The 24,621-nt window shown below is 37.8% G+C and overlaps 1 protein-coding gene across 2 annotated transcripts in view; it reads left to right on the top strand.

Annotated features, from left to right (window-relative positions):
- Positions 1 to 23,330, top strand: part of GAS2 (growth arrest specific 2) — a 91,003-nt gene extending 67,673 nt beyond the window's left edge. For both annotated transcript variants that reach the window (XM_065636592.1, XM_065636590.1), the window contains exon 8: positions 22,044 to 23,330. In XM_065636592.1, coding sequence (XP_065492664.1) covers positions 22,044 to 22,262 — 219 coding nt within the window. In that variant the 3' untranslated portion in view covers positions 22,263 to 23,330. The remainder of the gene's footprint in view (positions 1 to 22,043) is intronic.
- The last annotated feature ends 1,291 nt before the right edge of the window (positions 23,331 to 24,621 follow it).

Here is a 24,621-nt window from a genome sequence, read left to right as displayed (position 1 = left end):
CCCCTCAGTTATACAAATAAATGCAAGGTCATCTTGTAAACATTCATTAAATTCTCTATTGGAGCATTATCAAAGGAAAATCTATCATGCTGACAGTAAGCAAAAAGCACTTTGAAATCGAAGGGTGAAGTATTGAAGTATGCAAGTATCCTTGCCTACTTGATCCCTTCACACTGTGTTTGTCTAAAGGTAGTTCTTCATTTTGTTAGAAAGGCTTTTTCTCTTTTCTTTGTTTTTTAAGCAATTTTCCATAATTCCTGCTATTGAAATCGTGGTTAAAAAGCATACAGGCAGTAGAAGTGGTTTCTGTCCCTATCTTGTCTGCACGCACTCTGCCTTTTGCAACGTAAGACTAAATGATATAAAATTCATTTGTGCTTTTGAGTGAGTGAAAACTGGCTTGTGTACTCTGAGACAATAAAGTCACATATAGTCTCACTATGCACAAACTAGCAGTGAGGAAAACACCTTTGCCAGGAGAGTCGGTTCTAAATCAGAAACAAGTTCACATATTAAAAGGAAAAGGATAGAAACTCCAGGCTACTCTGCTACAGTAATCAGTGCCTTTTTGGCAACTAGTGTGTTTTCCCATTCCAAGATCTTTGCCAGAACCTAAAAAGATCTTTCTTCTGGTATTTGCGGAAAGATATAAAACTGACGAGTGCAAAGAGATCCAACATACTAGAATATATACAACAGGGGATTTGCATGTGACTAAATCTAAATGCCGTCAGGTTACAGCTGGCAGCTATCAAAACTAAACTAAATTACTAATGCTAACTTTAAATAATTCATTCCTGTATCAAGAGAGTTATCACAGTCCTAAAATTATTAAATATCCCAAAGAAAAAGAGCACTCTGTGAAAAATCTATGCACTGTTTAACTTTGATTTCTTCTCTCCTTGACCCCATCAGTTCTTTAACTTAATTTTGACACCAAGGAAGTGGCATTTTTTGGTAGCACTCACAGCACTTAAATGGATTTTAGGGCTTGGCACCTGGTCAGCCACTCACGAGTGACATGAAAGTACAGTACAGTAAACTGTCCTGGAACACATTCCAAAGATAAAATTGGAATTCTGCAGAACAAAAGTGGTAGTATTACCATGATTTTTCCTGGATCTGTCCCATGGAAAAGTGAGGATTAGGCACAAAGTTAGCATCAGATGTGCTGTCAAAGTAGGGCTGAGGAGAACAAAAACATCAGTATTTTCTCTTTTATCACCCAAATTTACCAAACTGGTAAATCTTAGCAGTTTCATGTCCATGTAAAATGTTTTGTCTTGTGTCAAAACAATTTAAAAGTGAACATTACACATCAAACTCTGTGATTTTGGCTGATTTTCACTTTGGGCTGAACTGTTTTTAAAGAAATGCCTGATTAAAAAAAAAGAAACAACCACTTCAGATGATTCATATGTGTACAGTTTAGAACATGAGAAATATTTGTTAATGTTCCTGGGAACTGAAATCACTGTAGTTTGTATGTTCAGTTAATAGGTAGTATTGGTGGAGTACTAGTGTAAGGTTATATATGGAGTGCTACTAAAGAGATCCAAAAATGGGTGTAATGACTGTGACAGAGTGGTTATGTGTGTGAAATGAAACAGTCAATTTCAATATGTAAAATCCATACACTTTGTAAGTTGAAATGCAGATCCTTCATTTCTCTGTGGCGCTATAATTTCTGAGTAAACCCATTTTAGGTTCAAATGCATTGGAAATTTGATTCAAGATGACTGTGAGTGCTAATCTGATCCCAGAAAGAAAGGGAAAAGATGGAGCAAGAAAAGTTGGCAACAGTGAAATTTCATGCAGCCATCTCGTCATAGGTTAATTTGTGCTTATGCTGCCCTCATCAATGCAATTAAATCACCTCTAATTTGCATTTGGATGACTATTTTTAGAATCTGGGAGAAGGACCAGATGTGGATTTCCTGTATCAGGAGTAGATTTTGCCCACTTAATGTGCTGGTTTAAATTCTCCAACCATTTGCACTCTTTTCCAGTAGAGGCACCTGATATGTAATTTCCAGTATTATTTATACTCTGACCAAATTTGGCCCAAAGACTTCCATGCAAGCTGCAGTCACTTGAAATATGGTGGATTCGAATTTACATAATATACTATAGATTGCACTTGACTGGATTTGGCTCTATAGCGAAATATGTATATATGAATCTATTATCAAGGCTGATGATTGCCGTCTCAATTTTATTCAAAGTTGTTTATTCCATTCAGATCGTTTTCACAATTTTTAACACATTAGTATAGCTTTGGTTCATTACTTACAATGTTGCTTTCATAGATTTGCAGTGACATAATTTCATTCCAACATCGTAACATCATACCCCATAGACTTGCGCTGACATAATTTTGAAAACTTTGAGAGGATGCTTTGTGCTAGTTAAAGGAAATTAAGCCGTAGTATAAACATTATTGAAATTATGCTACCCTCATTCTCCCCTCATTACCCCAGTGTAAAACATTTTAATGAAACCCATGAAGTTAAATAAGTCTATTTCAGGCCTGTTTATTTAAAAGAATAATCTGTAGTCTTAATTCAAGCAAGATCTGATAAAATAATCTGTTCCTAGATACTTTCCAAATGTAATTTTCCTGGTTATGCATGTAGCTCTGATTTAAAAAACGGGAGATGGAGGTAGGAGGCAGTTCCCAAATTTCTGCGTCATACTTGGGGACATCTGAGACTGTTTTCGTGATTTTGGTGTTGCCCTGAACTGTTCATATATAAGACTGTGGAAAACAAATCTTGAGACTTTTGTGTTCTTTGTCTGTTAGATTTTTACCTAAAGCACATGGACTAAGGTTTCCAGTGTAACTAAGAATCACAAAACAGAAGGAATCGGAAGCACCCTATAGGCAGCCAACCAGTATCTTGGGCTATTTGTGCTTTGCACAGGTTTTCTGAAGTATCTTAGAGAATCCTGACAGTTCTTATGAATAAAATCCATCAGTGATGGTTGCAGGAATGTTATCTGAATATTGCCAGCTTACCCATATTTTTATTATAAGTTCTTTATCTCTATTATAAGTGCTAGTAGCCCGAAGATTCTTCTCTGAGATAATATTCCTATAAAAACTATATCTGTGCCACTTCCAGTGATAGGTCAAGGTAAGTGATGATACTGCAGGACAGAGTTGGCAGCATACTTACTGCTTGGGATCTTAGGTTTCTTAGATAATGTTTATTCCTTTATTGTGTTATTTAATTCCAATCTAAATGAAGGTAAAAACTGTTCGTATTTCGACTGCATCACATATTTAAGGGCATATTGTAATCTGAAAAGAAATCGAGCTGAAATTTGACAACAGTGAGAACATCATGTTGGTAAAAGAGATACGGGTCAACTTTTTTTGTGAATTGACTTTAGAGTGAGGCCACAGGACAATGACAGTGTAGAGACTTGCAGGCACTCAGGACTAAGATGGAGAGATAGTGTGAAAATATACAGATGATGCATTTTTCAATGGCAACTGCTACACAAATAAAAAAGCCCATATAAACCTGGACTGAAAATAATCAAAAATAGCTGTTAGAATGAGTGTGTAATATACTGATATTCAGTATAATCATCGTTAAATATCAATTGTTAACTACTATGTGTTCACCAGATAAATGACCTATAATAGAGGAGATCTAGACATAGCCATGTCATTATCTTTAATCTTGAATGTTGGTAATCTCATGTTTTTTGCCTTAGCGTGCTCTGCCTAGAGAGTTTGTGAATCTAGGGGGCCATTTTTCAAAAGAGGGAAAGGACACCTAGGTGAATGGAGCTCTAGTAGTGGGATTGTATAAATACGAAAAAAAAAAAATCATCTTAACTATTCTGTCCATTATTTGTCCTTCTGTCCATGTATCCTTCTTGAGGTGCATGACGTACCCCCGATGAGGCAGGGGTGGCGTTGGGCTGGAGCCCAGAAGTTCTTTACTGCTTACGATAAGAAGTGAGGGTGTAAAGGTGCTTCATGCAATAAGATGCTCTCCTGCAACTCATCAAGGGAAGGAGGTGGAGTTTGGAGTGGTGGAAACATTCCTACCGGAGTGAGCATGAGTGGGAGGAGATGGGATTGCAGCTCTTGCTGCAACTGGAGGCCAAGCCTTCACTCCATGGTCCAGAACTTTTTGGAAATGAGTCAGACTAGAAGATCTGTTTCAGTATATTGGGAATTAGTTGACATCTCTATAGAGCTAGATTATGCTACTTGAATTTTTGGGCAAATTAACCAAATTACTTTTAGGGTGTGAGTTAGCAGCATGTTAACTGCTCCGCAGCAAGGGTTCACATGCAGTCTTGCACCTTCAGGTAAAGGTTGAGCAATAGTCCCTACTGCACTGGTACTAAAATTAAATTGTACCTATCCGAGGACTATTCTGGCCTCAGAATACCAAGGTGCTGGGAGATGGGTGAGAACAGTTCCCTGTTTTCTCCTCCTTGCCATTTTGGAGAACTGGATTGTCATGGGGTGCTTGTAAAGAGAAGGTGTGTGCCCTTCTCTGTTTCTGTACTTGTTGCTTTGTATTTCCATTCTTTGGCAGGTTTTAATTTTCTCTCACCTATAATGCAGAGAACAGATTTCCCTAAAGCTTGTGGGTTGTGGAAAGTGAAGGAAAAAAAACCCCATCCTGTCGAGGAAAGATGAAGGAAAAATGGATGGATTAAATTATTGAAATGTAACCTACCCTTAAACATGATAAATGTACCTCAGTGGTATTTACTAATTCCTGTTGCTATTAGAAGAGATTTTGTAAGCAATATTCTCAGTGGAGCCACATTTTAATGAGTCTTTTTCATAGAGAATAGTATAAAGGAATAGTTTCCTTCTAACAGACCATATTGTTAAATCTATTGAGTGATAAGTCTAGACAATAACATGTGACCTTTTCAATTAGTCAGAATAAAAGCCCCATGAATTTCTTTACATCTCTATTCTAGGATCACTAAGCAACCAAGGACAAATGGCTTTATGTCTGTCCAGTATCTTGCATTGCTTTTAAAAGCTTTTCAAAAAAAACATTAGTTCTTTGGCACAGGAATAAATGGATTGTAAATATATTGCAGCTCCTCTTGAATAATTTCTGGGGTTTGACACATGATCTCCCCAGGCCAGTGTAATCAGAGGCCTGGGGCTTCTCCAATTTTAGATTTCTCACTTTAATTAAACTTCAAAACTATCATCATTGCAGGGCATCACGTTGGTGGTGTTCTTTTGTGTTTGTTAATTCTCTTTATTTTTTTTAATAAGCCGCATTCACATTGAGATGGGGCTCAGTGCACATTGAAATTGTGCTCTACATTTGCTGCATCTTCGGGCATGTGTAGGTGGCTCGATAATTTCATCTGCAAGCATTCAGTGAGGAGTCATGTTAATGCATGTGTTCATCCTAAAACCTGCTTTTAATTTCCACCATAACTACTCTCTGACTGGTTTATGTTGGTTATTAGAAACTGTTCTTTCTAGCGTCGATGTTTTATCCACATATATTCAAAGATCCTATCTTTGAATAGCCGGCAAGCCAGTACACAGAAGAAATGGAAAAAATAAGTCTTGTTATGCCTAGAGACTCGAAGTATAGAATTACAGTATATTTACTTGCTGAAGGTCATGCAAAAAATATGTCTTAGAGCTTGTAATTAAAATAACATCTCTCTCATAAATTTGAGGAAGTGAAATGGTATTTTAGTTGTTGTATATTATTTACTCCTATGGGTTGGATCAGACACCCCAGCACTCTGCCAGTCCTGAAAGTAAAGCCATGAAGAGGTAAAAAAGTCTGAGTAATAAAGGCATTATTGAACTTTTCATCAAAAAAAATTCTAGGCAACTTCTTATTCTGAGAATATCCAGAAAAATACAAATCTTATTAGCATTCTTTTGTTGGGGCCCTCACTGCAGAGTGCTTTGCAGGGTTTTTGTTGGAGTATTACTGTTGGTTTCCTGGAAAAAGATGTAATGAAATATCTTCCCGTGTAAATTCCAAAGGCAATGTCATATTGATATAGCACAGATTGAAGGCGATACAGAGATGCTGCGGTGGACGTTACGGTTGTGAGAGCTTCCCTGGGTACACAGCAAGCTGTTCGGCTGGATATCGAAGCCCAGACACACAGCAGGAGCTGTTGGCATCAGCTCCAAGTTCAGTATGAAAATTATTCTGTGGTAATTGTTACTTGTGACATAATTCAGCTTGTGGAAATCAAATATATGGATAAAGGAAAAGAGAGAGAATCTTTTTCAGAAATCTCTTCCAACTAAAAGTAAACCTGAGTAGAAATTGAAAATGGGAACATGCCTTCCCTGTCAGGTACCTGTGCTGTGTTCTGCCTTAAATCCAGAGACAAGATTTTCCTCTCTTTCTAATGATCAAACAGAAATTATATCATCTTATCCATCCTAGGAGCATGCAGTCTTTGTGGTCTGTATCTCACAGCTAAGATAAACGACATGTCGTCACTGCACAGACCTGCTTTCTCCAGTCTAGATAGCACTTCGGGCTATTTTCTTTTGCTTACTTGATAGTGTCAAACCAAATGACAAGGTACTAATACCACTGAGAAGGTACTAATACCAGATGAGCTCATAGACTGCAGAGAACTATCTAAAGTCAAGCTATGGGTCATGCTGATCAGTGCAGCAGACCTCTTACAGCGTCAAATATTTTTTAGTTCTTCACAAAGATAAACCTGCAAAAATAAAAGACATGGCATTCAGTTCCTTGTAATCTGCTGCGGGGTCTGGAGATGATCTTGTGTCCATTAGTTTTCATTACAAAAGCAAGTAAAAAAGTTCTAACTGTCCTTTGTGACATCTTAATTTGTCCTGAACACCCTTTTCCTTCCTTTTTCTCGTGCATTTATTTGCTTGTGGTGTTTGTCTGCCTCCTTGTGACTTTCTGTATAATTGCAATCCTGATGCGTTGGGGGTTTTTTGGTTGGTTGGTTTGGTTTTTTGCATAGGCTGTGCTAAGCGGTTGAATTGTATTTTGATGACTCCAGGCATGCCATTTTTTATTTATTTCTCAGAAACGCGTAAGAGTGATGCCCTTGAGAGACTCATTAATGAGCATGATCCCGTACTTTGTCATCGTTTTGTCTTTGTGTGAGAGCTGATGCGATTACATCTTCCCATTGCTGACCAGGTTTTTAATCCTGTGACTCAGTAAGACATTACGCTATCCTAAAAGTGACTTCATCTTGTGCATGGCATTTTGCTACTCCAGGCAACAACATTTTCTGGTTTAAGTAATGTTGATCTGTAGTATGGGATGCACAGCCATGAAAAGTAGCTGTTTCTCTAAAACAAGGTTGAAAATAAAATGGTTAGAACTAGATCGAACTGTAAAAAAAAATCCTGAAATTTGGGAATTCTGAATAAATTATTCTGTTATATGTCTATTTGTTTAGAGGTTAGGACAGAGTGGTGATGTTTTTGCAAATCTTTGGTTTACAGTATAAGAAAATGGGTTAGTTCTGTTTTATAACTTTATTAACATTAAATGTTCTGGTTTTATTCTGCAGTGAAGTCTGCAACACCTAACCAAAATCAGGTCTCTCATGTTAGACACTGTAAAAACTCATACTAGAAGCTGATTCTGTTTAGGTTTTTAGATGATCAGATTAGACAAAGTAAGTGAAAGGGCAACAAAAGAAGAAAGAGTGTGTTCATGGAATTAATTTCCCAAGGTCATGGGGAAGGTCGGTCATAAAAAGTGGAATAATCACCGATCACATGTCCAGTTCTTGTCTCACTGACCTGCTTGGACCTGAGGTCTGTGGAAGCTCAGAAGGTCAGCTAGCAAAAATGTTTAAAGGCACTAATTGTTGGGGTCATGCTTTAATACTGGGGTTTGCAGTTTGTGTTTTTTCTTCCAAAGTATTATGACTTTGGACTGAACATGTTAAACTGAAATACTAACAGCCAACTTGAGGACATTGACATATCTATCTCAATTGAAATTAATTTTAAATGTTGGGTAAATCAAAATGCCTTAAATGTAATTCTATAATTTATGGGCCATGATTTTTACCAGTAAGGGAGCTGGCAGCATCTTGATTTCAATAGGAGGCAAAAGATGGGCATATTGTTTTTCAACACAACGTGGTTTCAACCAGAAGAAAATCCAGATGTGCAAGCAGGAAAGGAATGAGGGGACCAGAATTATGGGGAGCAGCATGAGCTGCCTTTAGGTGCTGCTGGTTTCAAACAGCCGCTAGTGAATCAAATCTGTGTGAAATGCGGCTCAAACTCCCGTTGTTTGAAATAAGGTAAGGGATTTCACCTTCTGGCTCTGAGCAATTTGTGTTCATGAACACTTTATATCAGCATCTCATGTGCTAGAAAAATATAATTACAGATACTGACAGCCTTATTTCAGCAAAAATACATTCATCTACTTTACTTAAATGTTTTTCTGCTCAAGGACTTTCCAGTCTCCACAACATGCCTGACTGTCATATGCTTTAAGTGGAATGAATGACTTCTGATAATAAAATTTCCCTTATTTTTCCTCCACGCTTATGAGAAACCACATTCCACTTGGTTGCTTTTCTGTGCATAGGGCATGGTCCTGCTGCAACACTGCTTCTGAAAACATCTTTTTAGGTTTAGTGTCTATAGAGGTCAGAGTGACTCCCTGATAATTAATGCTGTCTTGTCCACTGAGGAAAATAGTGGCTGGGGAAAATGTCCTATAGTCACGTTCATGACAAATATTACAAAGATCACAAGTGCGGAAAAGTTATTGCGGGGTCTGCTGTATTGGTATCGCTGAGGATACAGATGCACAAAGAAGCAAGCACATTTTAACTCCAGGGTCTGCATTAATCTTGCATATATTTGAAAGCAGCTGTTTGAAGCAATTTGGAATGTTAAAAAAAAAAAATCCAGGCGGAGTTAGGGAAATGTGCAGGTTGCTGCAGTTGGGTGCATGCGATGAATCAATCTGTGCTAGATTTGTATCTGTGTCACTTATCACATGCACATCCCTTCCATAGGCAGGCATTGAGAAGAATTCTGTAGATGGTGTGTTTGTTTGTTTGTTATTTCGTTGCAGGGAATATTTTATATTGTGCCATTTTGAAGCTGTTATTCAGGAAATTAGGAGAGAAAGAATGAGTCTTGAGAAAATAGCTAGAAAACAGATGGCACTTTAGGGTTCAAAAGAACGTTTTCATGTACTGCGATGCTGTAACACGGGCATGTTCACATGCAACCCACGCACATTTGCATGGTGAAATCCTAGATTTGCTGAATTCAGTGGCAAAATCTAAATGGATGATCGCTCTGTGCACAAATACACTCTGTAAATGACTTAATATCCTTAAAGGAATGTGAATTAGGAGAATCTTGATAATCTGGGTAAAATTAATCCCTTTTGTACTTAGAGAGGTTTCTGTTTTAAATTTGTGCGGTTTATAAGCGGAACTCACGTTTTATTTTCTCATTAGATTTTGCCTCTCGAACTCACTGCTGCAATATATGACTTCAGTGGTGTTCCTGGAGGGGGAAAAACTTACTTAACTTTAGAAAGTGAAATAGAATTGTCCCTTAGCTATTTGTTTTTAAGAGAGACATTTCAAGGCTCAAAATGCTAATAGAAATATTAACTATCTACAGTTAAGAAAATTAATTATGACATTGTTATTCAAAGGCAAGAGTAGAGCCTTTTTCTTCCTTTTAAATGGTCACTCATAGGTTTATTTTGGCAACCTCATGCTTATAGTTTTGATTTTTTTTTTTTTTTCTTGAGAGAGTCTTCCCCTCTCCCCATTATTTGATCTTAGTACATCTGGTTTTCCATGTCTCCTTCCAGAGACAGCATTTGCCAGTTTACGCTTTCTCTTTCACTTAACCTCATAAACTCTGTCTCATTGCTTTTTCTGTATTTCATCTGTTTGCCATATCATCTCTTCTGCTGAGCGTTGCATAAAATATTTCTTACGAGTCAGTGCTGTGGCCAGAAGCAACTAGATTTCTGTTGAATATCCCACATTTCAGGGAACAGGTCTGTTTTGTGGCTGACCCACACATCAACATCTGGAGGGGAAGCAACAAGAAACTGTCACCCTCATTGTCCTCACCCAGGTACAGGGTCTTACCCAAAATGCTTGGAAATGCCCAGTCTCTTTACCTACAAATGCCATTCTGAACGTGACTCCCACATCTAATTAATTTTCCTCGACAATATTCCTCCTTGTCCAAGAAATAAAAGCCTCCACTTGTCAGAAATTCACTTGTCTCCTAATGAATAAACAAGTGTGTTTGCTTCTGTCTGTGTCTGAGTCATTTCTCGCACACAAAGTGTTCGCCTACTCTGGATGCTTTTTTCAAACCGCAACTGAGGTCTAGTGTTAATTAGACACCAAATGTACTACTTCCAAAATCTATAAAATTGTGTCAGATAGAAGCTAAAAGTAAGGTTGGAGGGAAAGTTTAACCAAGAGTGAGAACCCCACGTTTCCAAACTCATGTTGTTTATATCCGAACACACTCCAAGATGTATCATGGTTTCAGTAAGTTAGGCAGGAATACTTCGAGGAATTATTTCAATGAATGCTATATTCTGAAAGCAGAAATAAAGGTGCCACATTTGTGCTACAGACACTACTTTAATTTGATCTTCCCCAGTGCTTTCTCTTTGTAAAAATGCTTTATGCAACTTTGCCTTAACCTCCAGAGGTCAATAGGCTGTTGACCTTCAGGTGTCTGTGCCACGCAGGATTTACGTGGCTGTGGTTTCACCCTCTAATCCAATTCCTGGATTCTTCAAGTCCATGAAAAGTGGCTAAACTCCTGTTCTCCTGCAATCCAGAGCCTCGCAAATGGGGCTGGCTGCCTGCATGTCTATTCAATCCAGAGCTGAACTAGTGGAACAGGCAATCTTCTTCATTAGTCTCCATCCACGTGCATTAGTGCTTTATGCCATTATACCAAGCATATTCACTTCATTTCTTGCCAAGAACAAGTAGAGGGAGGAGGCTGCATTTTCACAATGTGAAAGGGAAAAAAAATCCAGTTTCCTTGCTTGATTATTTCTTTTGCAGAAAGCAAGATGTTATTTCATGGGTTCTAAGTATCTTTAATGGTGGAATAGCTGCGGAAATGCTACTCCTCACCCTGAGACCTCTACGCTAATCAATGCCTCAGGCTTAATGAGATCTTTCCATTTACTTCACTATGCCAGTGGGCCTTTTTTTTTTTTCATACTGCTTTCCTATAAAATTCTCATTTGCCCTAACACCACCTTGCATGTGTCTTTGTATGTGCTTCAGCTCCTCATGTCAGGTATCATGTACAATTCTCTTCATCAGTGCTCCATAGTTTCAGTCTCTACCATCTCTTCAGGTAACTGGGTGTCAGCTAAAAATCATCTCTATGCTAGATCCCATAATTTACAGGACAGCGTTGTCAGTCACACATCCAATTTGTCGTTCAAGTCTTTAAATTGTCTTTCAATAGTTTCAGTGATTACTGTTAGTTGCCCTGAGATCTCCCTCTCCATCCTTTATTCCATGTCTCTCATCAGTTCAGGGTTTCGGTGTGCCGCTTGATTCTTGCTCACTCTTCGATGCCTGCTGAAAAGAAACTTTCTTTCCCTTGGCTCTTACATACTGCTGGCTTTAATGTTGCAGTGGGTGTTTCTGGGTCACCCATTTGTTGTCATCTCACTCATCAATGATTCTATTCTGTGATCCCCATATCCTGGGACACCCTGTTTTCTACCCTGCCATTCTGTCACCACCCTGCGGTTACTGTACTTCTGATAAATCCATTCATTGTCACCCATGTAAGCCGTTAGATTGGATTTACAGGAGCATTGTTTTCAGGAATTGCTGTTGCCTGTTTTGGGAGGCCGTGTGCTGTTCTAGTGTGATTTTCTGCTGAAATATCAAATAGAAAAAATCTTCTGGTACATGATGCCCGTTACGACTATAAACATGCCATTTACCTGTTCTCTGACTGCTTAAGTGGATGTCTTGGTCCTGGTTTTATCCTGTGTTATTTCCCTAAGACTGTATGAGGCTTTAGTCATTTAATACCCTATTTCTTCTGTTTTCTTAGACACCCTGTGTCTTTGTGTGCAACTATGTGTTTCCTGGCTTCCTTCAGACCTTTATAAACTTCCCACTTTGAGCAACTGTTAAACCAAGATGTAACTAAGAAGCCATCTCAACTTTTCCACAGATGTACCTCCACTCCACTAGGAGCAATTTATAAACTCTTTCCCCTTGCTATTGGGTTTCTAACCTGATTGCACACTAGTTTGCTGAGCTGTGACTGAATGTAAAAGAATTTTTGTTTTCATTTCATACTGCTGTGATGCTTGGTGAGAAGGATTTGCCTCCTGGATAAACAATAACAGAGGAGCAGGATTTAGCTCTGTGTAAGGGTGAAAGGTGGAGACTAGAGATACTTGTGGGCACTATACAGCACTATATTTGACTGATAAGGTAGTTTAACAACTCGGATAAGTCGGAGTCCCCAGATTTTTAAAGGGTTATACAAGTTCCACTTGCCTTCCTGCTAGGGGGAATTTACAATCATGTAGGAATTATATGTCACTTAAGCAGCGTTAGAGCATTTTAACTTTCTTCAGCAGGTGACCGGGTAATATACGTCATACCAACAAGGTATGTTAATACATGATGCCTTTGTTCTTGAGCTACATCAGTCTGATTTCAGCCAAACCACTAGACACTTATTTTTGTGCCTTTCTGTCTTCAGCAGAGTACAGAGATCTTCGGTCCCCAGTTGCATCATCAGCCCTGTGCTGAAAGTGTGACATCTTATAGAAGTGTTTCATAAGCACTATAAAGAAAGAGTTTTGACTGATAAGGTAGTTTAACAACTCAGATAAGTATTAGAAAAATAAATTGAAAAGTTGTGAGGTGGAAATCTGAAATGAAGCCCAGAGATCCTGTAGCAGGAACTTGCAAATGGAATAAAGAAGGTTTGAAAAGAAACTGAGACCCAAGAGGCAAAGGTGTTCTCATTTCAGGTTAGCTTTATTTGCCCTCCTTTTGCTTAAGTTTTTCATTGGGAGGAGTGTTTTTGCAAGTGAAAACAGTTGCTGAATGGACAGATGATGAATGAAGTGTAACGTCAGTCTAGAAAAATGAGAAATCAGCATGCAAGCAAAATGACTGACTGATTAATGAAGGATGAGTTCATGTTCTAAAAGAACTCTCCACAGTGTGATATTTAGTGAGGTAAAAAAGTTGATGTTCTTATGCATCTTTTCATAGAAATATCTATGAGATGAAAAGGAGAATGAGCGGGCTGCTTTGTAAGGAGTGGATTTAATTAACAAAGGACATGGTGGGTACAGTTTTAAAGCCCTTATCCTTGAGGCTTCTTCAGAAAAGAAAAAAACACTTACTTTAGTAAAAGGGTCAGGTTCAGATTTCAGAAAAACATGACCCAAAATACTTTTTGAAGAATTGGATAGATTCCCATTGACTTCAGTAGGAACTGGATCAGCCACTCACTGAAAATGTTGTGTAACTGGTCTCATTCGGTTTTATTGGATTTCATTCTGTTTCCTCTGAGACTTTTTGGTGCGTATGTTAGTTAATCTGCTAAGAGACCAGGAGTTAACTTACGTACCTCACATGGATCATTTTCATATCAATGTTGAAGGATTTTGAAGCTTGCAGGCATTATGCTGTAAGTATTGTTGGTGAGCCTCTGGTTTTGTGGCAAAGTAATAGTGCTTCATCATGTTTCAAACACCAGTCCCTCTGCCGCTTGAAAATTGGCATTTTCACATTGATGCGGAACCATCTTAAGAAGTCAACTTCTATTATGAGAGAAAAACCCTGTGAGCAAGGGAGGATACATAAATAACACAGTTAAATAATTTAGTACCTGTAATGTCCACCTCTCCTACACGGTATTGAAGGATAAAAATCAGATACAACTCTGGCTTCCAAAACTTCCTCAGTCAGACCAGCAAAGGCCTGAACTGGCAGCAGCATTTTGAGGAATGAGAGTCCAGGCTTAGCCAAGTCTCTGATCTTTTTGCTAACATCGTCAAAAAGAAAACATGGTTTACAATTGGGCAACAGCTCTCAGCTTTGAGACCACCAGACATTTGACAAAGCCCACAGAGAATTACATGTTTCAGGTCAGATTTGAATAAACAAAGTTGAAGAAAAATCTCTATCTACTGTCTACCCAGATTCATTACATTCTGTGCCAATTTTTCAATTTATTAATTCCCAGATTAACCCTTTCTCGAAAAAAAAATACCTTCATCAGGAAGGAGCATCAATCTTGTTTTGGCCTTTTTTTTTTCAATGACAAATGGCAACAGACACGAAGTCCTACTAAGTTTGTAGAAGGAATAGGAGACAAAAGTGTTTGTATTACTGAGTAGGCTTCCAAAATTTGAAGATTGGATCTTTGCTTTATTTATATATTTAAACATTTCCATTTCTACTTCATTGCAAAATTTGTTAATAGATTTAAGAGTGAAACAATAGGTAATACCTATTTAATTTAATACTATACTACAATAATGCCATATTATAATAAAAAATTGTAGTACATAATATTAATACTATCAGCTGCTGTCACTTTACAAATGCTGAAGAATTTCTACATCCTTTTTGACGCTCAACTATGTGATAGAAAACTGACAGATATCTTGGTAGGAAGGACAGTTTAATGAAAACACGGCTATAACAATTCAAAATCAAACATTTTTCCCTTTGGAGAATAGTGGCTGTTAAAAGTGTCAGTCGATTTGCACTAAACCTTATGAGTCTCTCATGTCTTGACTTATTTGAAGGTAGGCGGCTTTTTCAAAAAGCTAAGTCTTATTATTAATGCGAGTCTGATGTGTGTATCTGAAGCATTTGGAGTTTAATATGCTAAATGGTATGAAAATACGTCATCATACCCTAAATCTTTATTTGTTGTGTGTTGGGCACCAGACACAGATCAGGGATCCCACCATAAATACGGTGAAAGTTAGTGTTTGTCTTAAAGATGTCACCATGTGTAATATGTTGCACCACTAGCATTTCTTTTTTATCTTTAGCACTCTAATACAACAGTTCTTGCCTAGGAGAATGTGTAGAAATTAGTACTCAGCTCGGAAAGACTCACTTACTCACTTTTAACTTCAAAATAGATAAGGATAAAATTAAAACCTCTGTCTCTACTGTGGCTGACCCCCTGAATGAAGAGAGATAAGTTTATAGTTCTCTCTGATTAATTTTGTTTGACTGAGTGAAGTGATAGCCAGATATTGAAAAGGAAAAAAGCAGATACTCACACCTGCCATTTTCTGCTTCATACTTCTCATGTTTAAATTGTCTTTTGTGTCTCATGTGCAAATGATTATTTAGATGCTTTTTGTGTTTGCATACACAAAGTCTGCTTGTTCTTTTGATCCGAAACAAACTGAAAAAGTGACTCAATGAATTATAGGAGGTTTCTGATCGATATTTAGTGTAAGGCCTGGTCTATATACACTTTGAAGCCTCTGAGGCTGCCTCACCTGGAAGGTCTTTCAGGCTTCAGTATATCAGCAGCCACTGAAAATCATTCCGGCTGGGATGACACTGATACAATTTTTTGTACCACCTATTTAAGTCAATACTTCTTTTTGGTGTCATTCTCCCCCAGCCCGTATGTCAGTCAATAGAGAATATAATTGTGGTGGTGCTGCTGAAGCGGTTGGGAACTTTGTTAAGTTCTGCGTGAAAACCGAGCTCCTTGTTCAGTGAGAAATATCACTTGACAAAAGCAATAAATGTTATTCTGCCCAAAAATGGAGATGTAGAGATTCTGATGAATGCCTCCATTCTGCTTTATTTTCCACCATTAATATTTACTATAAAGTCAGGAATGTTTGCATTTGATTGTTTTCAGAAATACAGACTTGAAACAGTGAAGCTTATAAATAATTTATAAAGTATCATTCCGTCCTATTCTTTTTTTTTTGTACAACATAGTGTAAGAGATTGTTTCAATTAACTGTTTCAATAAACTGTTAATGTGTTTGATACAGCCCAAGACAGAACATTAAAATAAAGTTCTTTATAATTCAGAAAGTGTGTTAATTATAAAACCCAACTCTAGCACAGCTAGAAATATTGTGACAAACAATTACTGTGTGCTCTTGACATCTTTTTTTTTCAAGCTGAGCTTTTTTATAATGCTTTTTCCAGCTAAGTGAGATCCATTTAGTGTGATTTACTACATATAAATCCCTGAAAATGAGAGGGAGATGTTAATCCAGCGAGCTGTCTACTTTCCATGTCATTATCCTGGTGTCTGCAGAGAGGGGAAGTGCAAACTCCTTTATTGGGGTTTTAGAACAACACAGAAACTCGGAGGAGGTCCCTAAATAAATCCATATGTAGTGCCTGGAGTGATACAAGCTGCATCATTTGGAACTTTTTAAACTAGTAGACATAATCCAAAACAGTTTTGTATAATCCTATATCAAGAGAGGGCCTAGGCAAAATGTGACTTAATGGGGGATGACAAGGAAAAATGAGGAGTGCATTTTTCCTGTTTTTCAGGTGAGGAAAGAGTTGTGGTTTTGGTTTGGTGGGGTTTTTTTTTTCCTTAATAGAATCGGATCATAGGATAATTCACGTTGGAAGGGACTAATATACTGTTGCCTGCCAAAACACACATTAATATGCTATAAGTAGATTACTTCAGTGTGGATGAATAATTAATATCTGGAATTGGCCACATAATTTGCACTTTTTCGGGTTTGCAGAACTGAGGTTTAATTTGAGCTCCTTCGAAATGCACTTTAGGCACATTAGTGAGTTCTTAAAAGTCTAAAATAAGCTTTATGTTTTATCAGACTCAAACTTTTCTCTAGGAAGACAACACACAAATTCAATGACAAAAATGAGAAGGAAAGCCAAAAAAAAAAAAAAAAAAAAAAGATGGAGGGCAAGTTTCTAGCTCTCCAGCTGGAATCCGGTTTTCTTTCATATCCTCTTGGGAATTGCTCCCATGGTCCCTTGTGTCCATAGGGGTGAACTCTATGTATGTAGCAGCAGTTATGCCCTTTATAAAATGTATGCTGCAGTGGCTGTAAACTTTTAAAAAGAAGAATGTATCTAAATCTAACCTGAGTGGTATTCAAATCTGATGGTACTGCAGGATTTTGCTATCAATTTTACAGTGAACTCTGGAGATGAAGTTGCATGTTCTCTGCTAAAAAGGTGCTTTTAACATCTGTAATGAGGTGGCTTGCAGCAATTAGTCAGATGACTGTCACGCATCCTTGATGGCGTTTTCAGGTCACCGAATTGTCAGGGAAGCAGAAAAACTCCACATAGCAACAGTTACCTGCAAATATCTGAAAATTCACTTCCCCATTTGAACGTATTTAGAAAACTTGGTGTAAATGCCTACTACTGCATTGACTACATGAGCATTTACTGGAAATGAGTAAACTGTCAGTATGGTAACATTAGTATTACAGAAATATGTGGTTGCTATACATCACTATTAAGGACTAATCCATGGTCCACAGGGCAGCACTGCAGCTCTTCATTTTTGTCCGTTGCCCTTGCACTTGCTCATGTCGGGTCTCCTCAGCACCTCAATGGACCAAGGAGCAATCCTAACTCCAGTCTGCTGTGCCCTGTGGAATCAGTTGTCCTTCCTTGACAATACCCTGTTCTAGATAAAGGCTCAGAGACTTGCTGGGGAAGCCTGGTAGCCCAGATCTGGGTCCTGTTCCCGGTCCAAGTGGTGTGTCCTGCCCTCACCTTCTTTTTACTAAGAATGGTTAGTGAATAATACTGAGATTTGAGAAAGCCTTTTTTTTTCTTTCTTTTTTTTTTTTTTTATTCCTATAGACAGGAGGATAGAGCATTGATGTAAATGGTACAGACAAGCTGGAGCAAAATGATTCCTAAGTAGCATCAGCTGAGGTTGCAGCAAAATCCTAAAGTAGAGGTGCCACATCTGAGTCTACCATGTGTGTGTCTGTATTTACGTCAGAGCTCGAAGCCTGCAGTGATGATGGCGAGTTGTTCCAGCTCGCTATGGGTACTGGTCTGGCACAGTAATGTGGATAGGTCTTAACAGCACTGGGATTTCCTTAGTGTTGGCCTGGGATGTCTCTGGGCTCAGTGTAAAAATACATTGATCCAGAAGCCCATTTCATGGGCTGAATGTCTCTCAAAGAAGGTGCTAAGATAAGAGAAACACGGGTTCTATCTGCTGATAACAAGGAGTCTAAGTGGCTCATATTCAGTAAAAAGCAATTGAAATATATTCAGTTCTTCTCTTTCCCAATCTCATTACCATTTCACTTTTGGAGTGCAACATTTACTTTGCACAGCCACCGGTGTGATGCACTGCGTTATTTTGCCAAACATCCTTGGTTTTTATAGTCAATATTCTCTCAGTATGTAGCCTACATCGTTTCTGAAGTTGGCCTAAAATCACACCAGCTGACTCCGGGCTATGATTTGCTTTGAGTTGCTGTGTTTGTGTTCCAGAGCCCAGCCCAAGTTCCTTTCGAGTCAGTAGGGTTCTTTCTGTTGGCTTTTGCAGGACTTGGAACAGATCCATAGTGTGTAATGCTTCCCCTCCCCTCCCTAAAATATTATTTAAGAAAGTTATAATATAATCTGAAGAATAACAACATTGGGCAGATTTTCAGTTTCAATAAAACGAAAGAGATTTTTTTTTAAAGTCGATAAAACTATGTTCATTAACATAAGCTTAAGTACATTTGCATACAGGCTGTCTTGAATAAAGCATACAACTCTCTAAACTGATTTATGTGAAAACCAGAACCATTTAGACTACATTTCACTTTGATACCAAAGTCCTATACAGTGACAGCTTAGTTCACCTAACTTTTATTGACTATTTTTCATGTTGTCTCTTGATACAGCCTTAATGCGCACCGAAGCAATCTCTAATTCCTCCTCTGATGCTATTGTCTGGTCATCTGGTTTCTCATCTGTTTGCTTCACCATAGATTCAGCTGTTCTAACTTCAACACAGATTCTAGGGGGAACAGCTTTACTGACAGCCCTGCCTCAGACACAACAGAAATAAGGAAGATTTATGGATATCATAAACATATGTTGGATTTTATCTTACAGAAAGGGTTTTCTCAGTTTCAATTGGGTAGATAGCAGTGTGAAAATACACGTATGTCACGAATTTATTTACATTGATAAGTGACTGATGATCTTTATTATTGTACAGTCCAACATTTTCTTTCTCAGAGATCTCATGCAATGGAAAAGCTGAATTGGGTGGATCATAAAAAACTCAAAAGTTTCACCTTCAGCTGAAGTATGTTGCAGAGGAAACTGCTTTTTCACTTAGAAAGTAGAGCAAGTTTTTTTTTTTTTCTTTTTTTTTTTTTCCTTTTTGGTGAGAAATCCTTCAATTCTGTAGCTAGCAGAATTATTCTGGATTTGTGCTGGTGTTATTAACATAAAAATATGGCCATAGCAGTAAAATGGTGCTTTTGCGGCACGGCACAGCACAGCGTGAACAATGACTATATTTAGCGTGCAGGAAAACCCAGTCTCTATAGAAGGCAAGCATTCAATGAATTTTATAATAGTCTAGTAATACAAAGAGAAAGAAAAAAGAGTGGAAAGGCAGAAGATGTACATTTAACCTGAGCATCAGGAAATAACATACCAGCAGTAGGTTTTATTTGTCTGCACAGTAGTCCCTAAGGGAAATTGAACTAAATATACTTTTTGCTAACTTTCCATTCCCAACTCTTAATCAGAAGTCCAGATACTGGCTGCTCTTGGAACGTGAACCCCCCTGTGACAATACGTGGAAGCTGAAATTCAGCAACAATTAACTCCTTCCCACATCACATGTTGCAGCAGACTAAAGTTGGGCTTAAAATGCTTTTCTGTGAAAAGTTTTGGGGGCATTTCTCCAATGCTTTTTAGACATTCAAAGAGGAGAAAGCTGCTAAATAAAACTCTGTAGACTCTGTTGTCTCAAGGCTATGTCACCGTTTGAGCTGCAGTTTACAAACTTGATGTAAAAACCATTTGCTTCGTTCGTGATATATTGCCCAGACCAAAGACCTGATGCAAACCGCATACCGCTGAAGGCTGCTCGTACCATTGCCAGTTCAAAATGAAGCCTTGAAACTAAAACACAAAGCTTGAGAGGAAAGAGAAAAAGTCTAATTGGCAAAGATGTGAGTCTGAAAAACCTCCCTTGTGTATAGCTGTTGCAGAGACTAACACTTTACAACCCAGAGCAACAGCACAGGACGTCTCAGGAGCTGAGAGATGTTAATTAAACGGAGAGTACTTGAGTGTGCTCTCGTTAGGATGGATCAGAAGTAACTTTATTTTTCCGTACCTATACAGCTGAATCGACTTCCCAGCGCGTTTCACATAAAAACCAAAATGCAGAAACAAGAATTTCCTTGCATTAAAAGGTTTTAAATGAAAACTTTCTAACAAGATTTCATCTGCAGCTGCTTGTTCGAATGAAGAGTTTGATTCCTTTTAAACTCACCCTGATTTTCCAGCATCACAAAGCTGTACGGTTTGCCACGCTTTCTTCACTCCAGGTGAATCTGTCGCCTCACGTAACACAAGTCAAATAACATATTTTTAGGCTGTTTTGTTTTGGTTTGTTTATTTTTTTTTCCCAGTTACATTTTTGCCTTTAATTTTCTGTGATTTTGTTTGACTGGGAATTTTTCTTCTTTTGTTGTCTATGCTATGTGTACTAGTCTGAATTGTGCTATGTTACAAAAGGCTTATGTGCTACATAAGTCTCGTCTGCCAATACTATCAGCCCTCGAGGAGGTTTTGGATGCACAGAAGAGCCCATATACACATTGTGGCTGTAAATCCAAATGTCACCGGCCCGATTACATGAAGCATCTTCTGGCGTGCCTTTTACAGGGGCAAATTTGAATTTCTGGCACTACAGCTAAATGATGTTTGCATTTCATAAGATGTACTAATCAAAGCACTTTTCAATATGTGATTTATGGTGCGGCTTCTATAGAAGATGCCGCTTTATGATACCTCGCTGGTATTTATTTGACTTTTCTGCATGGAGAACCGGAGGAGAGAAATTAGTGAAACTGCCAATTGAACTCAGAGGTGCAGCCGTGGGAGAAGTGACATCAGTACTTGGTGAAAAACGTGGAGTTTAGGCAGAAAACGAGTGTGGATTTGGAGGATATACATTAGAGACAGGTACCTAATTTGGCAGTTACATACCCCTCTCAGCCTGAAATTGCTTTGTTGGTCAAACCCTGGTGTATCTGGAATACAGACAGTCAGCAGTACTGAGATTTCCCGCTAGTAAGAGCCTGGGGACTTTTCTTGTATTTTCTTTTGCAATTCAGCATAAATTCAGATATCTCCAAACTGTTCCAGATATATTATTTCTGATGTCCGTCATTAGACTAATTTATTACAGTATTAGGCTGTTTTAGATAGACTATATGTCAGCAATACTAACTTGTTAAACTAAATAGTACTTCATTTTCTTACATAATTATTTTGATATTTTAGGAGATAAAGGTGATTGTTTGGGTTGTTTGTCCTTCACTACTCCTTTTCTGTAGTTTCCTATCCTATAAAGAAAAGCCAGGTCAAGACATGTCAAATGGTGTCTTTATTAGCATATTTAAAAAAAAAAATCTGAAAAACATTCATGTTCCCTAATGTGTTCATACTAAACACATGAAGAACAGGATCACTTGGTGCTACATGACTAGAAAAACATGTATCATTGTTTACATAAAATGTGAAAACCTTTCGTTTTAAATGCTCTCTCATTTTCTTACAGTTTTTAATTTACTTGTTAAATTCGAGTAAAAACCATTCTACTATTTATTTTCCTTTCCGTTTATTATAAAGCAGACTATTAACAACTCCGTGACTTTCAATTAAAGCAAGCCCAGCTTTTTCCAGCAGAAAAAAAAAACGTGATTTCCCTGTGAACTGTTCGCTTTCAAGAGTTGGTTTTTTGTTAGTTTGGTTTTTTTCTGTATATGCAATTTCAGATGCTGCACAACAAGCACGTGATGGTTCGTGTCGGAGGAGGATGGGAGACTTTTGCAGGTTACTTACTGAAGCACGACCCGTGCCGGATGCTGCAGATCTCCCGGGTGGATGGGAAAACTTCTCCGATCCAGAGCAAATCTCCAACCCTCAGGGACATGAATCCAGACAATTACCTGGTTGTTTCTGCCCATTACAAAACCAAGAAGGAGATTAAGTGAAATAAGCTTCTCGTGCGATCGGGACTCTATGTACGTAGGTCCAAATTATTTTCTCAAGTGTAGTAAATTTAGCTTATGCTTTAAAAGGACTTGGGAAAATTTAAGACAGACTGGAAATGGCAACCCATTTTGAAGATCTTTGAATTGTAGAACTATTTATTTCTAGTACTGTATCTTTTATAGCAAATTACCCTCGATAGGCTAATTACTACAATCAGATAAGAAATAGACATATATTTTTAGCCAAATTATTACTCTCTAATATGTGAATATATACTTAGAGTTACATAAAGGAGTGGATCCTGGTAATGGAAGAAAATACACAATACAATATATTTGTATGAAAATCTTATTACATTGAATCCTTGATTGTTAGGTTAGTTGAAAAATATATATGCAGGTGGAAAATGAATATTTGTGGAAATTATTTGGTAATGCCGCTTGAAACGAAATAAAAATTGACTATTTTTATGGGTTGCAAGATTTTCTTAACCAGCAGGATATAAAGACTTTTTGCATGCCAAATGACTTCCCAAAGCAATTACTTTTTTTAAAAAGAAAAGCCCAAGAAACCCCCCCGCACACCTACTCTTTAAAGCTAAAGACAATGCTCAGCGCTAGATCTGTACGTCGATCCTTCCTGGTTTTTTTACAAAGTTGCCCAAAATAGAAGCCCCGGGGGAAATCGAGATGTTGCCCCTTCCTCTGTCAGACAATAGACACCCCGTGGTCCGGGCGCTGGACCACGAAGGGAAGCAGGAAAAGATGCCCAACCCTTTGACCCCAGGAGGAGCCTCGGAAGACGCGAGTCCCTCCCGAGCCACAAAACACAACGCTGTTCCTGAATCCCGGCTTTTCCTTCCCGATTTGTACTTTTGTTGGTCATGCCAAACGTGAAATATTCATTACCCTGTCAGTAGAGTGATTCACGTTCTTGTAAATCACTCACACACCTCTAAAATAGCTGAAGGCGTATGGGGGCTTAGTTCATTATTTTGGCTACTTTTCTATGTTTATATTTGGTAATTTATGTGCCTTGTAACGTCCTAGAAAAATCATTTTATAGGATTATTTCACTGACTGTATAAATTTGAGCAGAACTCAGTTGTTTCATTAAAAATGAAATAAATTTTTTAAAAAATACTCATACATTTTGAAAGTCTTGTTATTTGTAATCTGTGTTCCTGCACTTTGCTACTGCTGATGTCTGTAATATCCAATACTGCTGCTAACCGAATAATGCAGCACACAGTGAACGGCACAAGCATTTGCTTACTACAGGAAGTAAGTAGATTTTATTGAAAATTAATTTTCCTTTGCAGGGAAAGAAAATACCAAAAGCATTCTTGAAATAATTTTTTAAGTACCAGCTGGTAGGTTTCTGTAGTTTTTCAAGTTTAATTTCGAAACACATCCTTTTGATCTGTTCCTGTGGTCTTCAAAATAAACCGCAGAGGGTCTGCTGGCCAGGCAGGATCAAGACCTTCTTCTTTCATTTTCCAAGCCTTATCAAAATCAGCACATTGTATCGTACTTCTGTGGGACCCTTTTACCTCGCCATCTCAAAATTTCTGCTAAATACAGACAGGTCACAATTGCTTGGTTGCACCATACTCAGCTATACATTCAAACATGTTTTTGGAAAGAAAAATTGCAGCCTTTTATTCTTATTTTGAGATGTTTTCTAGGAAGATTAAACACAAGCATAAATCATTTGAAAAGCCATAGGAAGACCCAGTTCTTATAGAAGCAACGTATGTAGCTCTTCTGGGAGCGTAAACCAGACCATAAGCAGCACTATTTTGAAAAATGCAGCACAGCTGAAAAAAACCCCACTTTCTTAATATATACACTGAGAGATCTGCTTTAAAATGAACAGAGAAAAAAGAAAAAAACCAAACAACTCGTGAAAGCGTCGGATGTTTATTTTGAAATAACAGTAACTCTTTTAAACACAAATTCTTGTATTTCCCTCATCCAAGATAAAGTTTGCATTACTATTATGTTTTTTCTTTAAAATATTTGGAGGTGTTTACACGTTAATAAATTCAGAGCAGGTAATTATAAAAAGAGTGTCATAAGGTTTATTTTAATATTAAACTTCAACAAGTAAGCCTGTTAAATCCAAACCAAGATTTTAAATTAAACATGAATTGCTTTATGTGCTTGAACTGTAACTATCAAAATAGTGGGTTTTTTTCATTCAGGGTGCTCAAGCATCTTAAAAAAAAAAATCAGATTAAGCCATTTCCTGGCTTGAAACTTCAACTTAGTTCCAGAAAGGGAGACCTATAAAGAACCTTTTACAGCATTGCCACTACCACCTAATCTGTGTAAAAAGCTGCAGGTGGGACTCACT

Source organism: Caloenas nicobarica, chromosome 5, assembly GCF_036013445.1.
Source record: "Caloenas nicobarica isolate bCalNic1 chromosome 5, bCalNic1.hap1, whole genome shotgun sequence".
Taxonomy (NCBI): domain Eukaryota; kingdom Metazoa; phylum Chordata; class Aves; order Columbiformes; family Columbidae; genus Caloenas; species Caloenas nicobarica.
The sequence above is the reverse complement of the archived record's forward strand: the minus strand, read 5'-3'. Positions and strand labels throughout refer to the sequence as shown.